Raw genomic sequence first — 23,480 nt, 5'->3', positions numbered from 1 at the left:
TGCTTCAGAGGAGACATTATGAGATTGAGTTTTGTATGTAATTATTTAAAGGCATGACAGACAAGATGTACTAAAATCTTTGTTACGTGTTCACAGAACTGTCAATACTGAATTGTTTGGAGCACAAATAACAATGCTGATTTGCAACAACAGCCCAGCATCAAAGTCTTGATTTTGATTCCCAAGGTCAACACACACATTATTGGAGTGATAAAAGCAAAAACTGCTACTGGCTTAAGAGAATAGTTAATACAATCAGGTTATTAGCTAACAAGGAGGCCATCTTCATCTATTGTGAACCAAAGCAGAATATACATAATCTACAATCTTAGTTTCATTTTTTTCATGACTGCAATTACACACTGGACTTTTGAATTACTGGTTTGTATTCTAACTTAGCCTATCCAGCTGCAGAAGGCAATAAAATAAGCAAAGGATCAATGTGAAGAAATGAAGAAGGGAACCTTTTGCAGACTCAAAGAGCTGGGTATGTTCAGCCCGCAAAAGAGAAGGCTGAGTGGAGAAATGATTGCCATGTTTAAATATTTGAAAGTCTGTCAAGGGAATGTCAAGTTCTTGTCGGGATATCTGCTTTTGAGAATAAGTTTGAAATTCCTGAGAGTACCACTATTACTGACTATGTGAAGAGTGCTACCTTATCCTTATAAGTTAAACCAGGATTCTTCCTAACATCATCTCAGTAAGAAAGTCACATAGCATAAGTAGACATAAAATGGCCACTTTCCCCATGTAAGATTTGCCAAAGAAAGGCAAATCTTTGTGGTTGTTCCACAGTAATAAACAAACTTTGTTCTGGAGTTAGCAGTTCAACAGTTTCCCTTACAAAGCCTATGTTTTTTGTGGCTAGAGTAACAGATTTCTCATACAAAAGAGAGATGCATGCATTCAATGTAGAAGGATGTTCTACAGAAATTATGTTTTGGTGGCAGGCATCTTGATCTAGATGTTTAAAGACCAACTGGGTTATATTATTTATATTACCACTGCAATCAGCCATCTCAGATTTGTGTGTTACACTGAGATACTAAGCACCATTCAAGGGGGCTCCTAGTATTTCAGCATGAGAAATGGAAGATTCACAATCAGAATCTGGTTCTTTCTTCTACCCAGAAATAGTATTTATACTAACTCCTCTGACTACAAAAAGATGTTATTCATTGTCCCACAATAGCTATACAGTAATTCCATAACTTTTACATAACCCAGCATTCTGCTCACCTGATCTACTATTCAAACACATTCTTCGATTTGAGTGTCCCATCAAGAAAGTAATGTATTTCTCCCTTCTCAAACTTAAGAATTCTGCCTATATCTCTTTCTGTATTGCTAGAACTGATATGAGATTGCTCAGTAAGTAGCCCAAGCACAGCATTTGATAGTAGTTTCATTCAGTTTCAATGTCTAAAAGGCCTATTCTCAATGCCTTCAAAGGATAAGGCAGCTGCAGTTTTCAATTAGCCCCTGTTCTCTTCTAGACACAGCTGTTGAAGGCATACAGGGTGATAGCACGTGCTGAAGATCATATTTGGCAGCCTATTCAGAATATCTCTGGAGACTTAATGGCCAGCTGTTTCTCACTAACATTCCCATTTTTCTCAGGGACTTGTTAATGGCAATTGTACAGTAAAGACCTACAGCAAGCCATTTCAGTATTCATGTATTCCAGGGATTCATTCTAAATTTTGCCCTGTGTACCCCATAATTTACAAAAGATACATCAAGTGTTTACACTAGCAATGTGTCTATAGAGGAGATGGTGCTATCTGCAAGAGATCACAGATGGTGTTGCTGGCCTATTGTTATATTTCCAGAAGTCCTGAAAGGACTACTCAAGAGTAAATTTACTGGCAGGGAAAACACCAGCCTGCTGCATGAAATAAAACAAAAAGATGCACACATGACCTGAAAGATGAAAGCCAATCAGTTTCAAGTGGGACGCCAAGCCCTTCTAGCTGATAGCTCTATTTGTGAACACATATCTTGCTTTGCTGATCATGAGTGGTTTCTTGCTACTCTTTGCAGGCACAAAATGCACAACCAGACAGAGAAGTATATATTTAGCTGGGAGGAACAAGGTGAGATTGGTTCTGCCAAGTGAGAAAAAGTTTCTGATGCTCATGTCATCCCAGTGTTCTTCAGTCCTATCTAGCAGTGTCTCCACCCTGATAACCCTACCAAGCCCCAACAATACACTTCAACTGGGAAACTTAACATAATCCATAAGACATCTCACTTAGGCCCACAGCGTGGTTTTTTTTTTTTTTTGCCAATTTTGAACCAACAGGTTTTTTTTTACCCAGAAGTAAGCCTTCAACATTTTATTCTGTTGTAACTTAGTGGTGGTTTCTTGATGTTTTTTTCTATGGAAGTAATAACTTAAACCAAGGCCACATTTTTTTTAGTTATGTTGAAGTGGCTCAATTTGTTACTGACATATTTTGATGAAATTGGATAATCATTTGCCTGAACTATCAAGCTGCTAACCTTATAATGAGTGGGTCGAATGCTTCAGCGACATGTTTTGTGATATTTTAATTCTCTCTTTATATCAAAAGGGCCACATGTTGGACTGCAACTCCCAGCAGCTAGTGGAATGGTAGTAGTTACAGTTCATCAATATTTGGAGGGCTATGTAATGTCCCACACTTTTTGTACAGTATTGCCTATTCTTATGATAGAAAAGAACAAGTTTTATTAGTTTTAACTTCAGTTTTCTGAGGAGCAGGCATGTTCATTTCCATAATGCTGCATAGAAGTTAGAAAATGTATGTAGTATTAGGTAACATTTGCTGATCTGCACCTGAAACAAGTAGTTGCAATCTAACACCTGTCCTTCATTTTGCCATCGTGTACCCTTTCCACTGATAACAGTTTACAGAAAATGAAAGCCAAGAGCTGTTATTTAGAAGCAACAAGTAGTCTTGAAATTGGATCTACTTTCTGCTTTTGAAAATATGTTCTCTGTATGAGAAACTTTTGAATGTTGCTGCTCAAACTGCAGAACATAATGAAAAAACCAAAAAGGAATAGTTACTTTTTCAATTGATAATGAAGAGAGAGTTGCTTTTCCTTACTTATAGACAAACGTAAAATTAAAAGAATGTGATATCCCAAATGTTAGAGAAAAATGAAGTGCAACAATTCAGAAAACGACAGGAGTGCTTATTTTAAAAACCCAGATGTTCAGCACTTCTTAGTCCAAGAAGAAGGCAGCAAACATACAATGACATTTTAGCCCTGTATTAATTAACCTAAAATACCCCTAATTTTGTATTTACAATCAATAATACAGAACTGAATCTCACTTCCATACATGCCTCCATTAGACCAACAAAATTTTTTTTACCACACTTTAACTTGGATACATTGATGAACTTAATTTATATTAATGGTTCACTAATTTGTTAAGTTTTTATGAAAACATGACCTGCCAAGTTAAAACAGAAAAGGATTACCATATGTTTCACTACATTTACCCATATTATAGTACATGGACAAGCTTTGAAGGAACAGAGGCCCGTGCATTACAAAAATCAACTTTCTTGTCTGTTACAGAAGTTGTGCATCTTGGATCATACAGAAAACTGGAAAGTATGGAAATAAGATATGCTTACATAGCATGTAGTCCAGTAGAAGCACATTCTTCCATCCCAAGAAACTTTCTTGAGAATATCTATGTCCATGGATCTAGGCTTCATGAGTAAAGGAAGAATCAGCATGTTCTCTCTGCAGCCACTGAAAATACCAAGCAGGAAAGAAAAAAAAAACAGTGTGACTGTCTGCCAACAAAGCCAGTTATTATTATAACATTAACCATTACTAGTGTAACGTCTTCCTTCTAGAACACCACCTTCCCCATTTGTTCAGCTCCAGCTGATCCAAGCAAGTGAAAGAAGGCTTTGAGTCCTTCAATCTTTTCACATTTTCACCACTTTCTGAAAACAAGAAATGGCAAAATTTCAGCAGTGGTCATATACAGCTTCAAATTGAGACCATGCAATCAACGAACCAATTCTGGACAATTATGTGCTCTTTCAAAGGGCGTTGCAGATCTTTACTTGCCTACAGCCAGTCTCACAATCTCAAATTGTTACTTATCTACAGGAGGACACACAACATGGATGAGGAGATAGATACAAGACCTTAACACAAATCCAGATGCCAACTCTGCCCACACATCAAGTTGGAAAATGTCATCACAGGATCTAATCACACCAACCACAATATCAGAGGCACTTTCACTTGCTTATCCTCTAATGTGATATATGCCATCTTCTGTCAATGATGCCTTTCAGCACTCTACACTGGGAAAACAGTGCACCAGAGAATAAATGGACAAACATCCTTGCATCAGAGAATAAATGGACAAAAATCGGATATTAGTAATGAGAATACAAAAAAAAACAACAACCCAGTGGTAGAACGCTTCCATCTTCCTGGGCATTCTACCTTAGATTTCAAAACAGCCGTACTTGTACAAAAAACCAACCAACCAACCAAACTACCAACGAAGATTGGAAAGAGAAACTGCAGAAGTGGAATATGTCCAAAAATTCCAGTCCATTGACAGTGGATTGGACAGAGACAATGGTTTCTTGGCACACTACACATATTATGATAGTAGTTAACACCCCAGCCTCATGAGGGCCCTATTGCTTAAATTATCATATTTACTTTCTGGCACCACACTGCACTCAGATAACTCCCTTCAGCATTCATATGGCTATCTTTCTATGTTGACTTTAGGTAACAAATTTCCTCCTGTCTTTGTAATCCAGTTGAATTTGTCACTTCATGACTATACTCACAATCTAGGCACTTCGTTTCAAGCATCTGAGAAAGCAGACTTAGTTCCCAAAGGTTTATGCTATAACTCTGTTTTCTCAATTAGTCTAAATTGCTAGAATTTCCCTTTCCAAACTAATATTCCAGGCTAACACAGCTATGTTTGAATTCTTGTGTCTTTGAAGTCAGAAGACTGTTTCTGAAACTTGGGAAAAAAGACAGAGAATGCAAGCACAGAAGAGAGTTCTTATAGGCAAAGTGCAATAGCACATAAGCTGCCTTCCTTCTTCCACTGTGAGCTATAAAACTATGTACACACATAGCAAATGTGTACAGTATAACTATGGACATTAGAATCTTCCTGAATAACAGAACTCTTCTTCCTTTCAACAGATGGCACCAAAAATAGAATGGCTGGAAAGGAAGACTGGAAGGCCTTGGGCCACTGGCTACTTTGTTGACATTTTAGAAACAAAAGGATCATACACAAGAGATGGATTTTGTAGCAGAAGAGTGAAAAAACTGTTTAAAATAAGCAGTCTCCGTCATGCCCTTTTAGCCAGTAGGGGTGTGCGACTCCTCAAAAAATGCCGAAAGATCCGGCTGTTGTGATCTGTTTAGGCTAAGTCTTCAGTTGGGTCCTGCCTGGTCCATTTTCAGCAATCCAGCAGCCGGATCGCCGAATTTTCCCATAACTGGAATTGCCAAAGGGAATCATGCACACCCCTATTAGCCAGTGATATTCCAGTCTGGATTAGGATCACAAGTTTTCCATGCTGCAATCCCAAAAGGATTGGTTCCCTCCCCTCTGGATGAAGTTTGATAAGAAAAAATAAATAAAAGGTCCTAAACACATTTTGAAGTAGTGTCGTTAACACAACATGCAGTTGGGTCCTATTTCTGGGTCCTAAATTGGGTTGGCGGGGGGGGGGGGGGGAGGTTGGAGATGTTAATTCAAACATCAAAGGAAATCTCTAAATACTAGGTTATGAATTCTAGATGGAAAACTGAGGGTAAGAATGGGATCCACAGAAAAACTGTCAGTAAATTAATAAGTGAGAGCAAACAAAGCTTCAAATGTCTATATACCAATGCACATGAGCTTGGTTCTAATTCAGGAAGGTAAATATGACTTTACAGACTCCCATGAGTGGAATATTACAACTGAAGTCTATTCAAAAATTATTGATGTGATAGAAACCGAGGGAAGCATCATATATTAAATACAAATTCAGTTGTACAGAATCAGAGTAGTCCAGCTGAGAGCATTTAGGTAGAAATAAAACTGTACAACACCAAGAAGTAGTGGACAATGCTTTTCAGAAACAAATCTCAAAAACCTCAAAGATGCAAGAACTGCTAATTTATCTGATATCTGATCGAAGACTAGTTTTCATAGAATCATAGAATTGTAGAGTTGGAGGAGACCTCACGGGCCATCCAGTCCAACCCCCTGCAAGAAGCAGGAAAATCTCATTCAAAGCACCCCCAACAGATGGCCATCCAGCCTCTGCTTAAAAGCCTCCAAAGAAGGAGCCTCCACCACTGTCCAGGGGAAAGAGTTCCACTCCGAACAGCTCTCACAGTTAGGAAGTTCTTCGTGATGTTCAGGCGGAAAAAGCCAATGGGATTATGGCCTGCATAAATAGGGCTATAGCATCTAGATCCAGGGAAGTCATGCTACCCCTCTATTCTGCCTTGGTCAGGCCACACCTGGAATACTGTGTCCAATTCTGGGCACTACATTTGAAACAAAATGTTGACAAGCTGGAAAGCGTCCAGAGGAGGGCGACTAAAATGATCAAGGGTCTGAAGAACAAACCCTATGAGGAGCAGCTTAAAGAACTGGGTATGTTTAGCCTGCAGAAGAGAAGGCTGAGAGGAGCCATGATAGCCATAAACAAATATGTGAGGGGAAGTCATAGGGAGGAGGGAGCAAGCTTGTTTTCTGCTGCCCTGCAGACTAGGACACGGAACAATGGCTTCAAACTACAGGAAAGAAGATTCCACCTGAACATCAGGAAGAACTTCCTCACTGTGAGAGCTGTTTGGCAGTGGAACTCTCTCCCCCGGACTGTGGTGGAGGCTCCTTCTTTGGAGGCTTTTAAGCAGAGGCTGGATGGCCATCTGTCGGGGGTGCTTTGAATGAGATTTTCCTGCTTCATGCAGGGAGTTGGACTGGATGGCCTGTGAGGTCTCTTCCAACTCTACGATTCTATGATTCTAAGATCTTTTTCACACATACTGCTGTCGAGCCATGAGTCATCCATTCTGTATCTTTGCATTTCATTTTTTCTGCCGAAGTGAAGTATCTTGCATTTGTCCCTGCTGAACTTCATTTTGTTAGTTTCAGCCCATCTCTCTAAACTATCAAGATCGTTTTGAATTCTGCTCCCGTCTTCTGGAGTGTTAGCTATCTCTCCCAGTTTGGTGTCATCTGAAACTTGATGATCGTGCCTTCTAACCCTTAGTCTGAGTCGTTAATAAAGATGTTGAACAGAACCGGGCCCAGGATGGAACCCTGCGGCACTCCACTCGTCACTTCTTTCCAAGATGTAGACGACGAATTGGTGAGCACCCTTTGGGTTCGTTCGCTTAACCAATTACAGATCCACCTAATCGTAGTTTTGTCTAGCCCACATTTGACTAGCTTATTTGCCAGAAGGTCATGGGGGACTTGGTCGAAGGCCTTACTGAAATCCAGATATGCTACATCCATGGCGTTCCCTGCATCTACCCAGCTTGTAACTCTATCGGAAAAAGAGATCACATTAGTTTGGCATGATTTGTTTTTGGTAAATCTGTGTTGACTATTAGCAATGACCGCATTTGTTTCTAAGTGTTTGCAGACCACTTCCTTAATGATCTTTTCCAGAATCTTGCCTGGTATTGACGTGAGGCTGACCGGACAGTAATTGTTTGGGTTGTTCTTTTTTCCCTTCTTGAAGATAGGGACCACATTCGCCCTCCTCCAATTTGCTGGGACTTCTCCTGTTCTCCAAGATCTCCCAAAAATGATTGCCAGTGGTTCTGTTGCACCCCAAGGTAGCGTGAGCACTGGAAACCAAACAGAGACCAATAATCATATAATATCTTTATTAAAACAATTATAAATTCAGGAAAGAATAAGTGGAAAGTGAGTGAGCAACAGTCCTTTATGATACGGTATGAATTAGTCCCAAGAGTTGAAGAGATATGTCCAATATTATTGTCCAAAGTCCAGAAACCCAAACACGCTCAAAACTATTGGCGAGTTCTTGAGCGGGGAAACAACCAGAAAGCAGGAGTGGATAACAAGGTCCAAAGTCACTAGGAAGTCTTTGATATCAAGGCAGGCAGAAGACTAAGCTAAAAGCAATCTGGATTCAGGAACAAGGCAAGGACGTGAATTTACTCCGGATTAAATCGGGAGTCACGGCTCGGCTTGGCCGCCAGGAACAGGAGACTTGGCTTGGTGAAATCAGGGAACTGGAATCGGTGAAGTGTTCTCAGAAGTCACTACGTTAACACCACAAATTGTTCACAGTGTAAGACACTTTTATGGAACTTAGATCTAATCACAGTGAAGGGAAACCAACTCCCCAAAGGTTCCCAAGGGAATCTCCTATCCATTATCCCCTCTAGATGCCAAACGTTGACTCCTTCGAAGCTCCTGTTTTTCTGATCTCTGGCAATGCAAAAACTCCCTTCTGTTAAAGGATACATTCCCTGGGGAACTCGGGACATCTGGTTCTACCACAGGAGTAATGTTTTCAGTATCTCTCCCAATTAAGGAAGCATCTGAGCTATCCACAGCTGGGGTCTGTAATTGAAAGGAGATCAGAGAACTGGGCAAAAAGTCAGAAGAAGCTTCATCCTGGTCAAAGTTCATTTCTGAATCAGGTTCAAAACCCAAAGGTGGCTGGGGTGTAACAGGTTCCGAAATAACTTCTGCTAGTTCCTTCAATACTCTTGGGTGTAATTGATCCGGCCCTGGAGACTTGAATTCATTTAGAGTGGCCAGGTGTTCCTGGACAACTTGTTTCCCTATTTGGGGTTGAATTTTACCCTAATCCTTCATCCATTCCATGTTGCTGAGGTTGGGGCTGGCTTTCTTTTTGTGAGAAGACTGAGGCAAAGAAGGCATTACTAAGGCATTTTACCAAACATAAGCTCTCCAATAAATTCTGGATGTATCTTGCAGATAATTTCTAATTTCAAAAGGCATAGGAAGGAATAATGGGAATGTCAAGCTTGGATTTGATCTGAATAAATAAGGTGGAGTTGGTCACTAGAATCAAAGTAGTTGGTACTCAAGGAGGACATAAAAAGAAAAGGAAATATGTGGGATGGAAGGAAGAACAGATCACAAAGAAATAGATGTACAACCCAAACCAGGAATATAACAAGAAAACAAAGCTTAAAATGAGAAGAGATTGGCTATGCAAGCAAAGAGCAACAGTATATTTTTCTTCAGAAATAGCTGAAGCAAGAGGATGACAAAGGAGATAGTGGGGGCAATATTCAATAAGGATGGCAAAATATTAAAGAGATCACAATGACAAGGCAAAATTAATCAATACCTATTTTGCTTTACTATTCCCCCAAATAGAAATGTGTACTTGTATACAGCAGCAGAGACTTTGGCAAGGGATCTGGATTGCAAATCAAGATTGATAACTAACCTCACATCTGCAGGGCTAGATTAACTGCATACCAAAGTACTGAAAAAATCTACTGAACCACTTGCCATAATTTTTGAGAAATCCTGGAGAACATGTGAGGAGGGAGTGTCATTCATCTGGACTTCAGAAAAGCATCTTATAAAGTTCTCCATAATGTGATTAACAAACTAAGTGTGGAATTGATGGGAACATGGTCAGCTGGATCCATAACTGGTTGAAAAATCATGCTCAATAGCTGTGCCTCAAACTAGGAGTTCTTGAGTTCCATGCTTCAAGGTTCTATTGTATAGTGGTTTGAGAACTGTATTATAGTTCTGGACACCAGGATTTATAGCCCCTTTGAGCATCTGCACACTCTCACACCCAGTGGAAGGTGCGGGCAATCCGTCTCTGAACAAAACATACCAAGAAAACACTGTGAAAACGTTGCCTTAGGGTCTCCATAAATCAGAAACAACTTGAAGGTACACAGTGAACAACAATTCTAATTTTTCTATCTTAATTGGTCCAGTTTGATCATCTGCTTCCACTGTGAGCACCACAATGTTTCACAGCTACAGGATAACTGTCAGCTCACCACAGCCGCTCCTGAATGAACACACGAGACTCTTTGTGGTATCACCAGGAACTTTTACTGTAGGAAACATGAACATCAGAAAAGCCAAGAATGGGAGGCTCCGGCCAACCCTCCTTTATATACCCTCCCCCTCATTTGAACAGTCTCTTCCCGCTCAGTAAAAACCCGCGCAAATTCCCCGCCAAGTCCATCAGCCGTTTCTCCTCCGAGTCCTGGGACGCAGGTGTCTTATCAATGTCAGTGACCCTGAAACTCAGAGCCACATCCAGGCTCTAGTAGCAGGGTTCTGACATGGCGTCCTCCTCCCCTTCGTCCTGGAAGGAAAAGATTAAACACCACTATTGTTCTCCGCTGTCCAGAGTTCCTTTATACTTTTTTAACAGGCTGCAATGGAATACCGGGTGTACCTTTCCTAGGTCCTTTGGTAGCCTCAGCTCATAGGTCACTTCGTTTATTCTTTTTGCTACCCTGAATGGCCCTATATAGCGTGGAGCCAATTTCTTGGATGGGAACCCCAATTTCAGGTTTTTTGTGCTCAGCCAAACCAGATCTCCTTCGCCCAATTTGTCCCCCTCTCGGCGCCTACGATCCGCAAAGAGCTTGTACTTCTTTTGTGTTTCCCGCAATGCCTCTACCACGGTTTGCCACCCTTGCTTGATTTTGGCCGGCCATTCCTCGTCGGTCTGGCCCTCCCCTTCCTTCCACTCGGGTAGCCTGGGGAAAGGTGCCACCTCCTGTCCGTATACTATTTCGAATGGGGCACGACCTGTGGCCGAATGTACGGCCCCGTTAAAAGCCATCTCAGCAAACGGAAGAAGGTCCGCCCAATCATCCTGTCTATAATTGGTGTACATCCTTAAGAATTGGCACAGTGTCTGTTGGGTACGTTCGACCCCCCCGTTGGTCGCGGGATGAAAGGCCGAGCTCAGGTTCCTTTCTGCTCCTAACAGCTGTAAGAATTTTCCCCAAAATTTTGCAGTAAATTGGACTCCCCGGTCACTAATTATCTTGTCGGGACACCCATGTAGGCGATATACATGCTTCACATACAAATCAGCAAGTTTTTCAGCTGAAGGAAGTTTTGGCAGAGCCACAAAGTGTGCCTGTTTTGAGAATAGGTCCAATATTGTCCAAATGTATCTGTGGCCTCTGCTGGGGGGTAGTTCGCCTACAAAATCCATGGCTACGCATTCCCATGGCCTCATGGGCTCCACCACCTTCTGCAATAGCCCCTGGGGCTTCCCCGGTAGTGTTTTTCCCTCTGCACATAATTCACACTGCGTGACGTACCCCCTGGCGTCTTTCCTCATTCCGGGCCACCAGCATTGTTTGGCCAACAGTTTAATAGTCCTGGTGGGGCCTAGATGACCCGCACCCTTGTTATCATGGTACTTCCTTAACATTTCTCGTCTTAAACATTCAGGAATATACAATTTCTTATTTACAAACACCAAATCCCCACACAATTCTCCCTTTTCTTTGTTCGTTTGTAACCATTTGTCCATTCCATACGCTCGCTTCAACTCTTCCTCCCATATTTCTCCTCCCCCCGTGGAAATGGCAGTACGTTTGTTTTCTTTGGCCGCTTGTGCTCGAGTTAGTACTGCCAGGCCCCATTGCTTATCAAGAAAAATACTCCCTTCAGATTCCTGAATTCCTCCCCCGTGCTGAGGCATTCGAGAGAGAGCGTCAGCGAGTATATTATGTTTCCCCTGGAAGAATCTGAGTTTGAAATCAAAACGGCTGAAATATTGGGCCCATCTAATTTGCTTCGCTGATAGTTTACGAGGGGATCTTAGATACTGTAAATTTCTATGGTCAGTCCACACCTCAAACGGTGTTCCACTTCCTTCCAGGAAGTGTCTCCAGCACTCTAGTGCTTTTAGAATCGCTAAGGCTTCTCTCTCCCAAATCGGCCAGTTTTTTTCTGTATCGCTAAACTTTTTTGACAGATAGCCACATGGCTTCAGGTTCCCCCCCTCGTCTTTCTGTAGCAGAACTGCCCCATATGCCCGGTCTGACGCATCGCAATGTAATACAAAGGCTTTCGACATATCAGGGTGCTGTAGGACAGGCTCCTCCGTAAAACGCTTTTTAAGGGCTTCGAAAGCTTCCTGGCATTCTATTGTCCAGGTCAGTTTGGCCCCTGGGGCCTTCACTTTGGCTGTTTCTCCCCTGCCTTTAGTCTTTAACAAATCCGTTAATGGCAAAGTGAGGCGCGCAAAGTCCTTGATAAATGTTCTATAGAAGTTTGCGAACCCTAGGAAGGATTGCAGCTGCTTCCGTGTTTTGGGGGCTTCCCACCCCCTCACGTCTTCTACCTTCGCAGGGTCCATCGCCACTCCCTGGGATGAAATCCTATACCCCAGAAAGTCTATCTGGTCTTTATTGAACTCGCACTTGGCAAGCTTCGCATACAGTTTTGCTTCTCTCAACTTTCGCAGGACTTCCCTGACTAGTTCTATGTGTTGCTCCTTAGTCCGAGATACTAACAATATGTCATCTAAAAAAACAAAGACTCCCTTGTACAACAATGGATGCAACACTTCGTTGATTAATTGCATGAACGCGGCGCCTCCGCCGCACAAACCGAAAGGGAGCACACGATAATTGAATAATCCGAATGCACAGGAGAAGGCCGTCTTCCACCTGTCCTCTGGTTTAATCTGCAATTTATGGTACGCTTCAATTAAGTCCAATTTAGTGAATATCTGTCCCTCCGATAACTGGGCGATCAAGTCCTTCACTAAAGGTAGGGGGTATTTATTTCCAGAACTGATTGCATTCAGGCCCCTGTAGTCAATGCAGAGCCTCAGCGTTTGGTCCTTTTTGCGCCTGAACAACACGGGCGCCCCTAGAGGGGAATTTGAGGGCTCTATGAAACCCCTCGCTAGGTTTTTATCAATGTATTTTCTCAGTTCCTCCTTTTCCCTAGCCGACATTGGGTATATTTTTGCCTTAGGAAGCTCTGCTCCTGGGACTAGCTCTATCTTCACTTCAACTCTCCGCTTCGGTGGGAAACTATCTGCTTCCTTCTCATCAAATACGTCCACAAAATCCCGATACTCTGGGGGTAATTTATCTGCCAGTTCTGCAATCCTGATAGAGTCTTCCTCCCCCCTTTTCCCCGGCTCCCTTTCCACTTCCTGGCTCCCTCCTTCCAACTTCATCCTGAAAATCATGCTCTTATCCTCCCAGTTGATTTGCGGGTTGGCCTGCCCCAGCCATGGCATGCCTAGTATAACATTATAGCTGGCTATTTGTGATATCACAAATGACACCTTTCCTTCCCAACTCCCTATCTTACACTTTACATCTTCGGCGCTGTACTTAGCTAATGATCCCGATGCTGTGGATCCGTCCAACTGCGAGAAAGCTATTGGGGATTCTAGGTTCGTTCTTTCGCATCCCAATCCCTCGGCTAATTCAGGGGAGATGATGTTCCTGGAACATCCACAATCCACAAATGCTTTGCAGGTTGCTTGTTTGCTGCCACTTTCCAGCTGAATGGGGACCACTATCATGGCTTTGTCCTGACTTACCAACCCCCCCGAGTGGTGCCTCATCGGTGGTTCTTCCTCGGCGCGTTTCCCTGCCACGGCTCTTGGTTTGGGCGGGCCTCCGCCTTCCCCTTTTCTCTGCCAGCACTCGGCAGCCCTGTGGCCCAAACGGCCGCACACGAAGCAGCCCCTCCTGCTGGTGCTCACGTTCCCTGTCGGCTCCGTTCTCCTCCCGGCTGGGGTTGATCCCTCCTTCCGGCTCCCCTCTTTCATCTGCGGCCGCTGCTGTAGCCCTCCTCGGTGCCTCCTCGCCTGGGCCAGCGATGTCTCGATGCGCCCCGCCAGCTGAATCCATCCGCGCAGTGTGTCAGGCTCATCACGATGCACCGCCCAGGAGATGATCTCCCGCCTGAGCCCCTCTTTGAAGAGTTCTATCTTTGTCACTGCAGACCATTCCGGCACCTTTTCAGCGAGGCATTGGAACTCCTCCGCATACTCAGATACCGACCTCTGCCCCTGGGAGACGGTCTTCAACTCCTCCCTCGCCCGGATCTGCTCCAGTGGATCTCGGAAACGGGTCTCCAGGGCCCCCATAAAGCGTCGGAGTGACCCCAGACATGGGTCGCGCCGCGCATGTAGTTGAACGTACCAGCTGGCCGCTCCCCTCTTCAACACTGCACCAATGGCCCGTACCCGGCTGGATTCCGTTCTAAAAGTGTGGGCATTGTCCTCCATATAGCCCCTCACCGTGGTCAGGAAAAAATCCAGTTCAGAGGACTCTCCCCCAAACTCGATCCTTAGTTCCTCTCGTCTCGGTAGGGGTCCCTGTGGTGGCAATCCCCAATCCTCCGCCCGTCGCAAGCCCCCTTGCGGGCCAGTGGGCCCCGCTGCTGCTTCCCTTTGTCCTGTGCCACGCCCGGCATTCGCCAGGGGCACCAGGGTCTCAGTAGGGAGCGTAGCCGGGATTCTCTGAGGCTTTTCCCCTTCGTCGTCACTCTCCTCCACCCGCGTCAGGCTCGTTTGGATCTTGGGCCGGGCACCGGGCTCCTTTCGCATTTCCCTTCCCTTCGGTGCTGGGAGGTCTGCAAAGCCCTGGCTGCTTCCCATGCTCACGTCCCACATTGAGCTAGCCCGGAGTTCCCTTCCTCGCTCCGGCTCCGCCAAAACCGCCAGGCGCTCCATCGCCCTCGACATCACTGCCAGGGTGGTCTCCATCGCCGACATCCTCTCCTCCAGAAACACCATCTTTTGCGGGCCTGGGGAAGGTGAACCTTCCTCTCCTCCGGTGCTATCTCCCCGCACCACTCCGCGCCTCTGGGTTACCCCATTTGGCTGGGCATAAGCGGTGGATGACGCCAGGGCCGCCAGCTGGTGGAACTCAGCGTCCGTCTCGGGAGTGGCCCTTTCCGACCTTCCTCCTCCGGCGCCCAAGAGCTCTTCATCCTCCACTTGCATGTTACACCTCACCGCTACAGCGGGATGGTGTCCGTACTCTTGGCTTAGTGTCAGCTCACCACAGCCGCTCCTGAATGAACACACGAGACTCTTTGTGGTATCACCAGGAACTTTTACTGTAGGAAACATGAACATCAGAAAAGCCAAGAATGGGAGGCTCCGGCCAACCCTCCTTTATATACCCTCCCCCTCATTTGAACAGTCTCTTCCCGCTCAGTAAAAACCCGCGCAAATTCCCCGCCAAGTCCATCAGCCGTTTCTCCTCCGAGTCCTGGGACGCAGGTGTCTTATCAATGTCAGTGACCCTGAAACTCAGAGCCACATCCAGGCTCTAGTAGCAGGGTTCTGACAGATAACTGTTCAAAGCACCATGGTTTACCATGACATCTGAACATATCCAATGAAACCTTTTGAGATAAGGAGCCGGCTATTGTCTGATTAAGAGGATTTAGGCTATCTTCAGAATGCACTGCTTTGCTTTGCAATTTATTTGCTAAGACAATGTGCATTAGACTATGTGATGCTCCCGAATAACTGCTCAGGAGGGGAGCAGGGTTGTGGTTTTAATCCCCCAATCCCAAAATGATATAAGTAATAATATGCTGTAGACAATGTGCACATGGCACTGATTCTTGCAAAAATGTGAAGCTGCGTGAGGGCCATTGAATACAACTACCTGTGACCTCTTGTATTTTGAAGTACTTCCACATTCTCTTACAAAACAGCACACAGAAAAGCAGCGCAATTTGTCTAAAACACTGCTCCATTGTAGTGCCAACAATTACACAAGAACAGAAAGTGACAGTATGCTAGGGACATCTGTGGTTTTTAAGTGATATCTCCTGATGCATTTGCCATTCCACCTACAGATAAGAGATTAGTCTGAATGTGGCATATTTTAAAACATTACAAATGACAAAATAATCAACCCTGTTGAGGTTGGACTATCTACCAACTATGGCAATGGCCAACAATATTATTTTGATGGGAAACTCAGTACGTCAGATGTATAACAGATCCTGGGCAGTCATCATCAAGCCAAACCTTATAATGAAGTTGTTAATTTCTTAAAGCTACAGCTATATACATAGAATGTGTGCACTGTAGCCATTCATAATACAGAAAACAAAGTATTTGTCAAATGTGCAGTATACAAGATCAGTTTAAATTGACCCACTATGAATATTCATGAGCTCGAAATGTATCACAAAAGTAAATCTGTGCAGGAGAGCTGAAAGGACTTTTGCAAAATTCTTACAAAACATTTCTGCTCTGGAAAAAGGAGTTACTGTGCAGTATTACTATATATGATCAACTGTACATTATCTTTTGATGGTTTAAAGTAGAATTCTCCTCATCCACCTTTGAAAAATCAGATGCAAAAACCTAAATACACCCATCATTACTGTGTAAAGCTCTGGTAAAATACTTCAATGTTTCTGTCACATATGGTATATAAAGTCTCCTTGCTGCACTCTAATCTCAGGTGAAAATGGGTGTTGTCCCTTGCTTAAAATTCAATGAAATGTTTGTAGTTTACTGAAAATAGCTTTAAGCCTTTCCACTTCTAAAATATGTTCTATTATTCATAACTGTACGATTTTCTAACACAAACCCTATTATATTGGAAACACATGATTAGAATTTATTTATCTCTTAATCCCAAAAAGGACTGGGCCTCTTTTTGAATACAAACAATGTCCATTCTGCACTCATTGTCCTCCACCTTACAAGAATGCCAGGCAGATACTGACGACTGAACACTTCAACTGAACTAGCCTGACTACACTCACTCAAAGCACCCTTCCCTGTATTCTCAAGTACACCAGATGGCATGCAGCTACCATACCCAATTCAAACGGAAACCAACAATTATAATACACATAAAACATCATCGGTTTTGAGGCCGTTATTTTTAAGCCTATAACTAGGGCTTTTTATGTCTTGGAATGTGCATCTTCACAATCTGGGTATTGTTTTTTCCTGGAGGATGTGATTTCATCTTTAGAAAATGTTTTGAGCTTATTGGGAAGGGGCTTTCCAATCTATTGCTGCTTATGGAAAGAAAATTTGGCTGAAATATTGTAGATCTCATCAAACAGTGAAAGAATGACCCTGTGAAACAAAATGGTATGGTACTCCATATATCCAATGACCTTTAGCTTGTTTGTTTACAACAGGCAGTGCTACCTCCTTGAGGGACCAGAGAAAAGTATCAATAGAAGTATTCTTGCGATGCAACTGGAACACTCAGTTCTGAAAAGCAATCTTACTATATGGCAGGCCTGCATAATTTGCATCCCTTCAGGTGTTTTGGACTTCAGCTCCCACGATTCTTGACCACTAGTTAGGGCTTCTGGGAGTTGGAGTCCCAAATACCTGCAAGACTTGGTGTTGTATAGGCCTGCTCTACAAAATGGGTGGGAAACAAACAGGTTGATACTTGAATTACCACAGGAAGTTCTTCAGAAAGCCACTTTATTTGGAAATATTTTACTGGAAGTGTCTATTTTTCAAGTTGGATGATGACTCTCCTGCAGACCTAAAGGATAGTGGGAATGAAAAGTAGGGAAGGCAGGTTGACATGCTCTCAATTTACAAAAAGAAAATGCAAGGGTGGGTCAACTCATTGTTTCAGCTCCAGCCCAAAGGCTGCAACACTCTAGGCCTGAGAAGAATGAAATAATAGTTCAAGGAGAATAAACAAGAAGCACAGCTTGTTTTCCATTCAGTTAAACATTAGAAGTCACTGGCAAGATGTCTCCAGGCAAACTGCAGATACATCCTGAGAGACTTTGGGCACAGCTTCAGGCACTCCATAGTTTTTCCATTTCTCCAGATTTATGTTCAAAGGGAAAATGAGCCCTCCTATTACCTCCCCTCAAAAAATTCAAAGAAGGAGAAACTGAGTTCAGAGAGCTGATGCTGAGTTCAGAGAGCTGATGCTCCTCCTAAGCTCAGGGCCTTCTTTCCACTGCTTGTGTCAAGACAGAAGGGAGACTTTAACTCAGCCTTCTTCTCTAAGTGCACTACAGAAAATGGTCAATGATGGTCAATCCACCATCGATCAATGCATTGTATTGAAATACCTCATAGAAAAATACTCCTCCCACAGGTCATCCTCTTTATATGCTGCATTCATAGACTTCAGATCAGCTTTTGATTCCATCTCCTGTACTAAATTATGGGAAAAACTTGGGTCCACCTCAATAGACAGATGACCCCTGCAACTAATCCGCACACTCCATGAAGGGACTACACTTAAAATAAGATGCAGTCCCCAGGGCCATCTTACCTAAGCGGTCAAAACAGAGAAAGGCGTCAAGTAAGGGTGCATCTTGGCCCCACTATTATTCAATTTCTATATTACCTCCATGGTGGAACACCTCTACAACTTGGATTTCCACCCTCCAAAACTAGCAGGAAGGCATCTATCCACCCTGCTTTGTGCAGACGATGCAGTTCTACTTTCCAGAATTCAAGTTGGACCGAAAAGAGCCCCGAGAACATTAACAAAATACTGCAAAGCAAAACAGCTTCATCTCAATTTTCAGAAAACTAAAATTATGATGTTCGCCAAACAACCCAAAAATTACTACTAGAGAATAGATGGACATAATATTGAGCAGGTCACAAGTTTTAAATACCTGGAAGGACTCCACTGCACTAGAAGCAAGAAAACCCATGCAGAGTATGCTGTAGAGACAGCACAAAAGAGCTCATCCACCATAGATATCTCAAGGCGGCTGGGTGGCACTTAAGCTCTTTGAAGCTAAACCAATGGCACAAATGCTGTATGGAACCCAGCTTGGCCCCTTTTCAAATTATGCCCTGCTAGAGCATGTTCAATCAAAATTCCTAAGATCAGCTCTACAGGCTCCCAGATGTGTGTCTAATGCCACCCTGTGATTTGAGACAGGCTTCGTGAAAGTGGAGGCGAGAGTATGGAAAGCCATTCTCTACTACTGGCTACATCTGTTCTTCTCTCCACATGGTCATTCACCCCTAACTATGAGGGTTGACTTCCAGTCCACATGGACTAAACAGTGGCAGGAAATATTACTACACTAGCCTTCTCTCAAGAACAATGGCTAAACATGGGATGGGACCAAGCCAAGGATTTCATCAAGCAACGAATCCTGGACATAGAACACCAATCGGACTTAGCCTGTGCATTTATCATTAGTGAAGTTAATAGATACCTCACTGCCTCCATGACTTATTTAACAAACCTGGAGGTGCCTAAACACTAAAGGGCTTTTACCCTGGCAAGATGCCATGCCCTTCCATTGGCTGTATTGGAGGAGAGGTATTGGAAGACTCCCTTCAAGGAGAGGTTATGCTCCTGTGAGTCCAGAAACATAGAAACAACCGAGCATGTGCTCCTTCAATGAACATTCTACAAAGACCTTAGAACTGATCTCATTACACCATGGCTTCTAAAATATCCAGGGCGCACTGAAAAATATTACTCCACATTGCTGCTCTTTGACTCTATACAATACAATAACTTACAGTGTTGCTAAGTTTTGTGCGGCAGCAATTAAAATTAGACAACGATCGACCCCGCAAGGAAACACCCAGTTTGAACTGTAGCTAGAGCAACTAGTTGCAGTGTTGTTTGGAGAAGGGCTCTTGAAGGGTTTGCATGTTCATTTTATGCCTTATATTTCTTACCTTACTTTCTTGGAGTCTGCACTGGGGGGTGAATTGGATTATCCTGGAGTCTGTACACAGTCATCAGAATCCATCAAGGCTCTTGTGAGGAGCATATTGTGGAAGTCTCTGGCACGTATAATTACATAGCCTAAGAAGTGCCAATGCTTTACCAGGGGTGCTTCCATGATGTCTTAAGCTTGTTTTTTTTTGGTGGAAGAGTGTGTTTGTGATGACAAGGTTGTGTTCCGCACATTTGGTGAAAAGCAGGATGCCATGCGGGGTGGTGTTTCCAACCACATATTTTCCTATGGTCCCTGGCCACAAGTCGAAGTCTCGTCCAGCTATCACATTAAAGTCACCCAGGAGGATGATTTCGTCCTCCTTAGGTATCTCCAACAGAATGGTGTCCAGCTGACACCTTTTCCTTGATGTCTTCATCAGCATCTAGTGTTGCTGCATAGGCACTTATGATGGTTGCCTGTTGGTTTTTGGCAAGGTTAATTCAGAGGGTTGAGAGCCATTCGTTAATGCCGACTGGTGCTTCAGACAGTCAGGGTTGAGAGAAGAAGACTATGTTTAGGGCACCTTTTCTAGTCCCCTTCCCGTGTGGGATGAGCAGAGTAGATCCTAAAAAAGGATGCTCAGTCATGGATACAACTGTCAGACTACTCAACTGCCTCAGACCTTGAGGTAAAATGACTGAATCCATATCCACCACCCATGTGCCAGTTCGTGACTTGGAGCTTCTGGATTTCACAGTCCTGCCCCTATCGCCACTCGCTTTTGTTGGTTTTATTTTTCTTGGAAGATGCCTATGCATGATAGTATTGTGCTTTTGTATTGAATTGCTGTTCATTTTGTGTAGTTTCATTCATTTTGTCTCATTTTCGTATTTGTTCCTGCTAACGAAAATGGGGCACCTATATGAACAGAATTTTTGTCTGGCTTACGAAAAAAGAAAATTTTTGGACCATTGGCTGCAATGGGAGAGCTTTCCGAGGCTCACCCCCCCCCCTCGGTCCCAGAGTAAATATCGCTATTAATATGAGTATTAATATTAACACACATTGCTACACATCTGATGTAATGAGGAAGCACTCCTCTCCCAGACTCAGCTTAGGGTCCCAGAGTAACTATCGCTATTAATATGAGTATTAATATTATTATTAACACCCATTGGTACACATCCGATGTAATGGGGAGGCACTCCTCTCCCAGACTCAGCTTAGGGTCCCAGAATAACTACTGTTATTTATATTAATATTATTATTAACACCCATTGGTACACATCAGCTGTAATGGGAAAACAGCCCTCTATCAGTACCTGCTTATTGTTATGGGGCTGAAACGAAAGAAAAACGAAAGCAAGCATGATGACTGTGCATTTTCATTTACGTGTTGCCTCTCGTTTCCTACGAAAATGTCATCATTCGTTTTGTGTAGATGGATGGTTGAAATGAAACAATAGAATGAAGGAAAATTTTTCATGCACATCTCTAATGGATGAGGTTTTTTTAAATGTGTGGAGATCAGTCCACAGCCATTCAACACACAGTCTTCACAGAATGAAGGGCCCATCCAGTTGCATGGTTATCATGACGACTGTCGCTTCTCATCTGTTGCAGCCTTCTTCCGCCTTCACAGCCATTATAACATGTACCATGTTGTCATCCACCTGTTCTGCCAATAAGGTCTTCAGATTGTTCTTGGTCTGGATTCCCCCCTATACCTCCTCCTGGGAGTACATGACTCCGACAGTTACGCCCACAGGTTCATTGGAACATACAAGCCCCCTCACCATGACAAGGTGACAATCCACTGAGAGTTTAAACACCCATCAATAATAACTCGACTAGCTCCTGAAAATTGTACTACTTGTTCTATCAATATCCTTAGTATAATTTTGAGAAATAAAACAGATAAACATTTGTGGAAGCTAATTTAATATATCTGTTTGCCAATAATATATTTTGTGTTTATGAGAAAACATTTCTTAAAAATGGAAAATGTCAGAAGCCCTAGTTCCATACACATTTTTTTTTTGCTAAAAAGAAGAAGACGACAAAAAAGGTAGACAAAAAGGAAAGGACTTCTGTTACGTATAATATTAGTGGCAGACCATTGGTAAATCTCACAAAATGAGTTACAACATGCCAAGCCCCATTGTCATCTGTAACAGGAAAACTAAACATTGAGATTAGTAATGCTTGAACTAAGCTTGTATCCAAGAAAAAACATGTTTTGCAGGAATGTGACATTTACTTCTAAAGCCAGGAGGGGAAATGTTTTGTTGGACTGAAACTCCTATCACTCCATAGCACTCAGCAGCAGTGAGCTTCCTCTGCTGAAGGGAATTACAGCCCCAAAACACTGGCAGTGTGACATATACCTCATTATTTTTCTAAAGAAAACAATCACTTGTAGTTCTTTTATATCAAGAAGAGAAGACACGAATTAATAAAAAAGCTTTGATGAGAACGGTAATATTAAACACACCAGAAGTGATCATTCATTAAGGGTGATTGATGAAGAAACCATGTTTGCGGATGACACCAAATTATTGAGAGTGGCTATACAGAAAGGAGCTGTCAAAGACATCTTTCAAAATGGGGGAGACACACTGTAGAGTAAAAATAAGGTACAGAAAAATAACAACCAAAATAATGATGAGATTGGAATTCTTATGTTCAGTAGAAAAGGAGTGTTTAAACAAAGCATGTGGCCTAAGGGCATAAAAGTATGGAGAAACTTGCTCCAAGTGCTAGTATCTGGGGACATTCACTGAAGCTGAATGAAAAATTATTCAAGATAGACACAGATAGTGTCTCTTCACACCTCACATAATTAAGATGTTTTAAAGATGTTTTTAAGATGTTTTTAAATTGTTAGATTTTAGCCTGTTCTTTTAAGCCACCCCAAGCCCTAGGGGAGTGGCGGCATATAAGTTTGAATAACAAATAAATAAATAAATAAATTATACCTGCCATTATTGGCCTACCATTCTCTTAACAACTAGCCATCATGACCAGGTTGACAAAAACTGAAATATGATACTTACTAGATGAACACCAATAGGGGTGTCTTAAAAGTGGACTAAACAAATGAATGCAGGATGAAGTTATTAATGACTACAAATTGCTTATGTTACTTACAGAGACAAAATTAATATGCATATATTTACCAGCTGCTGGACAATATTGTTGGGAGAGTACTATTTTCCTCAAGTTCGACTTGTGGCCTTCCCATAGGTATTCATCTAAACGCTAAGAATATAGAATACTGGACTAGATGTTCTGCTCTAGCAGGGATCTTCCTACATTGTGAAGACATGTTCAACAGACAAAATTTGGAATTAAAATCCTATTCCTACTAAGATTTAATATCCTCCAGAAACAATTATATCTGGAAATAGTTCTGAGAAAAACCTATATATGTATATCACATGTGCATAATATATCTAATTTTTAATATAGAACAAAACAAATAATATATCTTAACAAAATAATCTCTTTTTAAAGAATCTTTCACCCCATTAGGAAATAAACTGATTTTGGCTTGAAAATATGACACTGACATTTATTGCTCTCAGGACTGCGGATACATTTGCTCACAGCTATTAGCAATTTTCAACTAGACATATGAGATCTGATTTTAAAAACTTTTTAATTTTCCACTTTCTCCAGTTCCTTAACAATAAAACAGTATCAAGTTACTCTTACTCTGATCTTATTATGATTATTTATTTATTTTTATCCCTCTTTTCTCCCATGGGTGAGATTAAGTGGCGTACAATGGTTAAAAACAGCAAAATTACATAAC

At 42.5% G+C, this 23,480-nt stretch overlaps 2 protein-coding genes across 3 annotated transcripts in view; both read right to left on the bottom strand.

Annotated features, from left to right (window-relative positions):
- dagla (diacylglycerol lipase alpha) overlaps positions 1-23,480 on the bottom strand; it is a 182,979-nt gene that overhangs the window by 88,005 nt on the left and 71,494 nt on the right. For both annotated transcript variants that reach the window (XM_003224134.4, XM_008115870.3), the window contains exon 2: positions 3,636-3,756. The gene's annotated coding sequence lies outside the window, so the exon portion shown is untranslated. The remainder of the gene's footprint in view (positions 1-3,635; positions 3,757-23,480) is intronic.
- LOC134295334 (uncharacterized) lies at positions 10,080-15,359 on the bottom strand. Its single transcript, XM_062967457.1, has 2 exons — positions 13,590-15,359; positions 10,080-10,361 (listed from the first exon to the last, which is right to left on the bottom strand). The coding sequence occupies exons 1-2, from the start codon at positions 15,135-15,137 to the stop codon at positions 10,320-10,322; spliced, it is 1,590 nt and encodes a 529-aa protein (XP_062823527.1). The 5' UTR covers positions 15,138-15,359; the 3' UTR covers positions 10,080-10,319.

Source organism: Anolis carolinensis, chromosome 1, assembly GCF_035594765.1.
Source record: "Anolis carolinensis isolate JA03-04 chromosome 1, rAnoCar3.1.pri, whole genome shotgun sequence".
Taxonomy (NCBI): domain Eukaryota; kingdom Metazoa; phylum Chordata; class Lepidosauria; order Squamata; family Dactyloidae; genus Anolis; species Anolis carolinensis.
Note: the sequence above shows the minus strand (reverse complement) of the source record. Positions and strands in the feature narration are given on the sequence as shown.

What these genes read in the sequence shown, in the direction of transcription:
- LOC134295334 (XM_062967457.1), bottom strand. Translation starts at nt 15,137, where the DNA reads ATGTTCATGTTTCCTACAGTAAAAGTTCCTGGTGATACCACAAAGAGT. An exon ending in GGCACCACTCGGGGGGGTTG is followed by an intron (nt 10,362 to 13,589) that starts GTAAGTCAGGAC and finishes TTTTCCTTCCAG; the next exon opens with GACGAAGGGGAGGAGGACGC.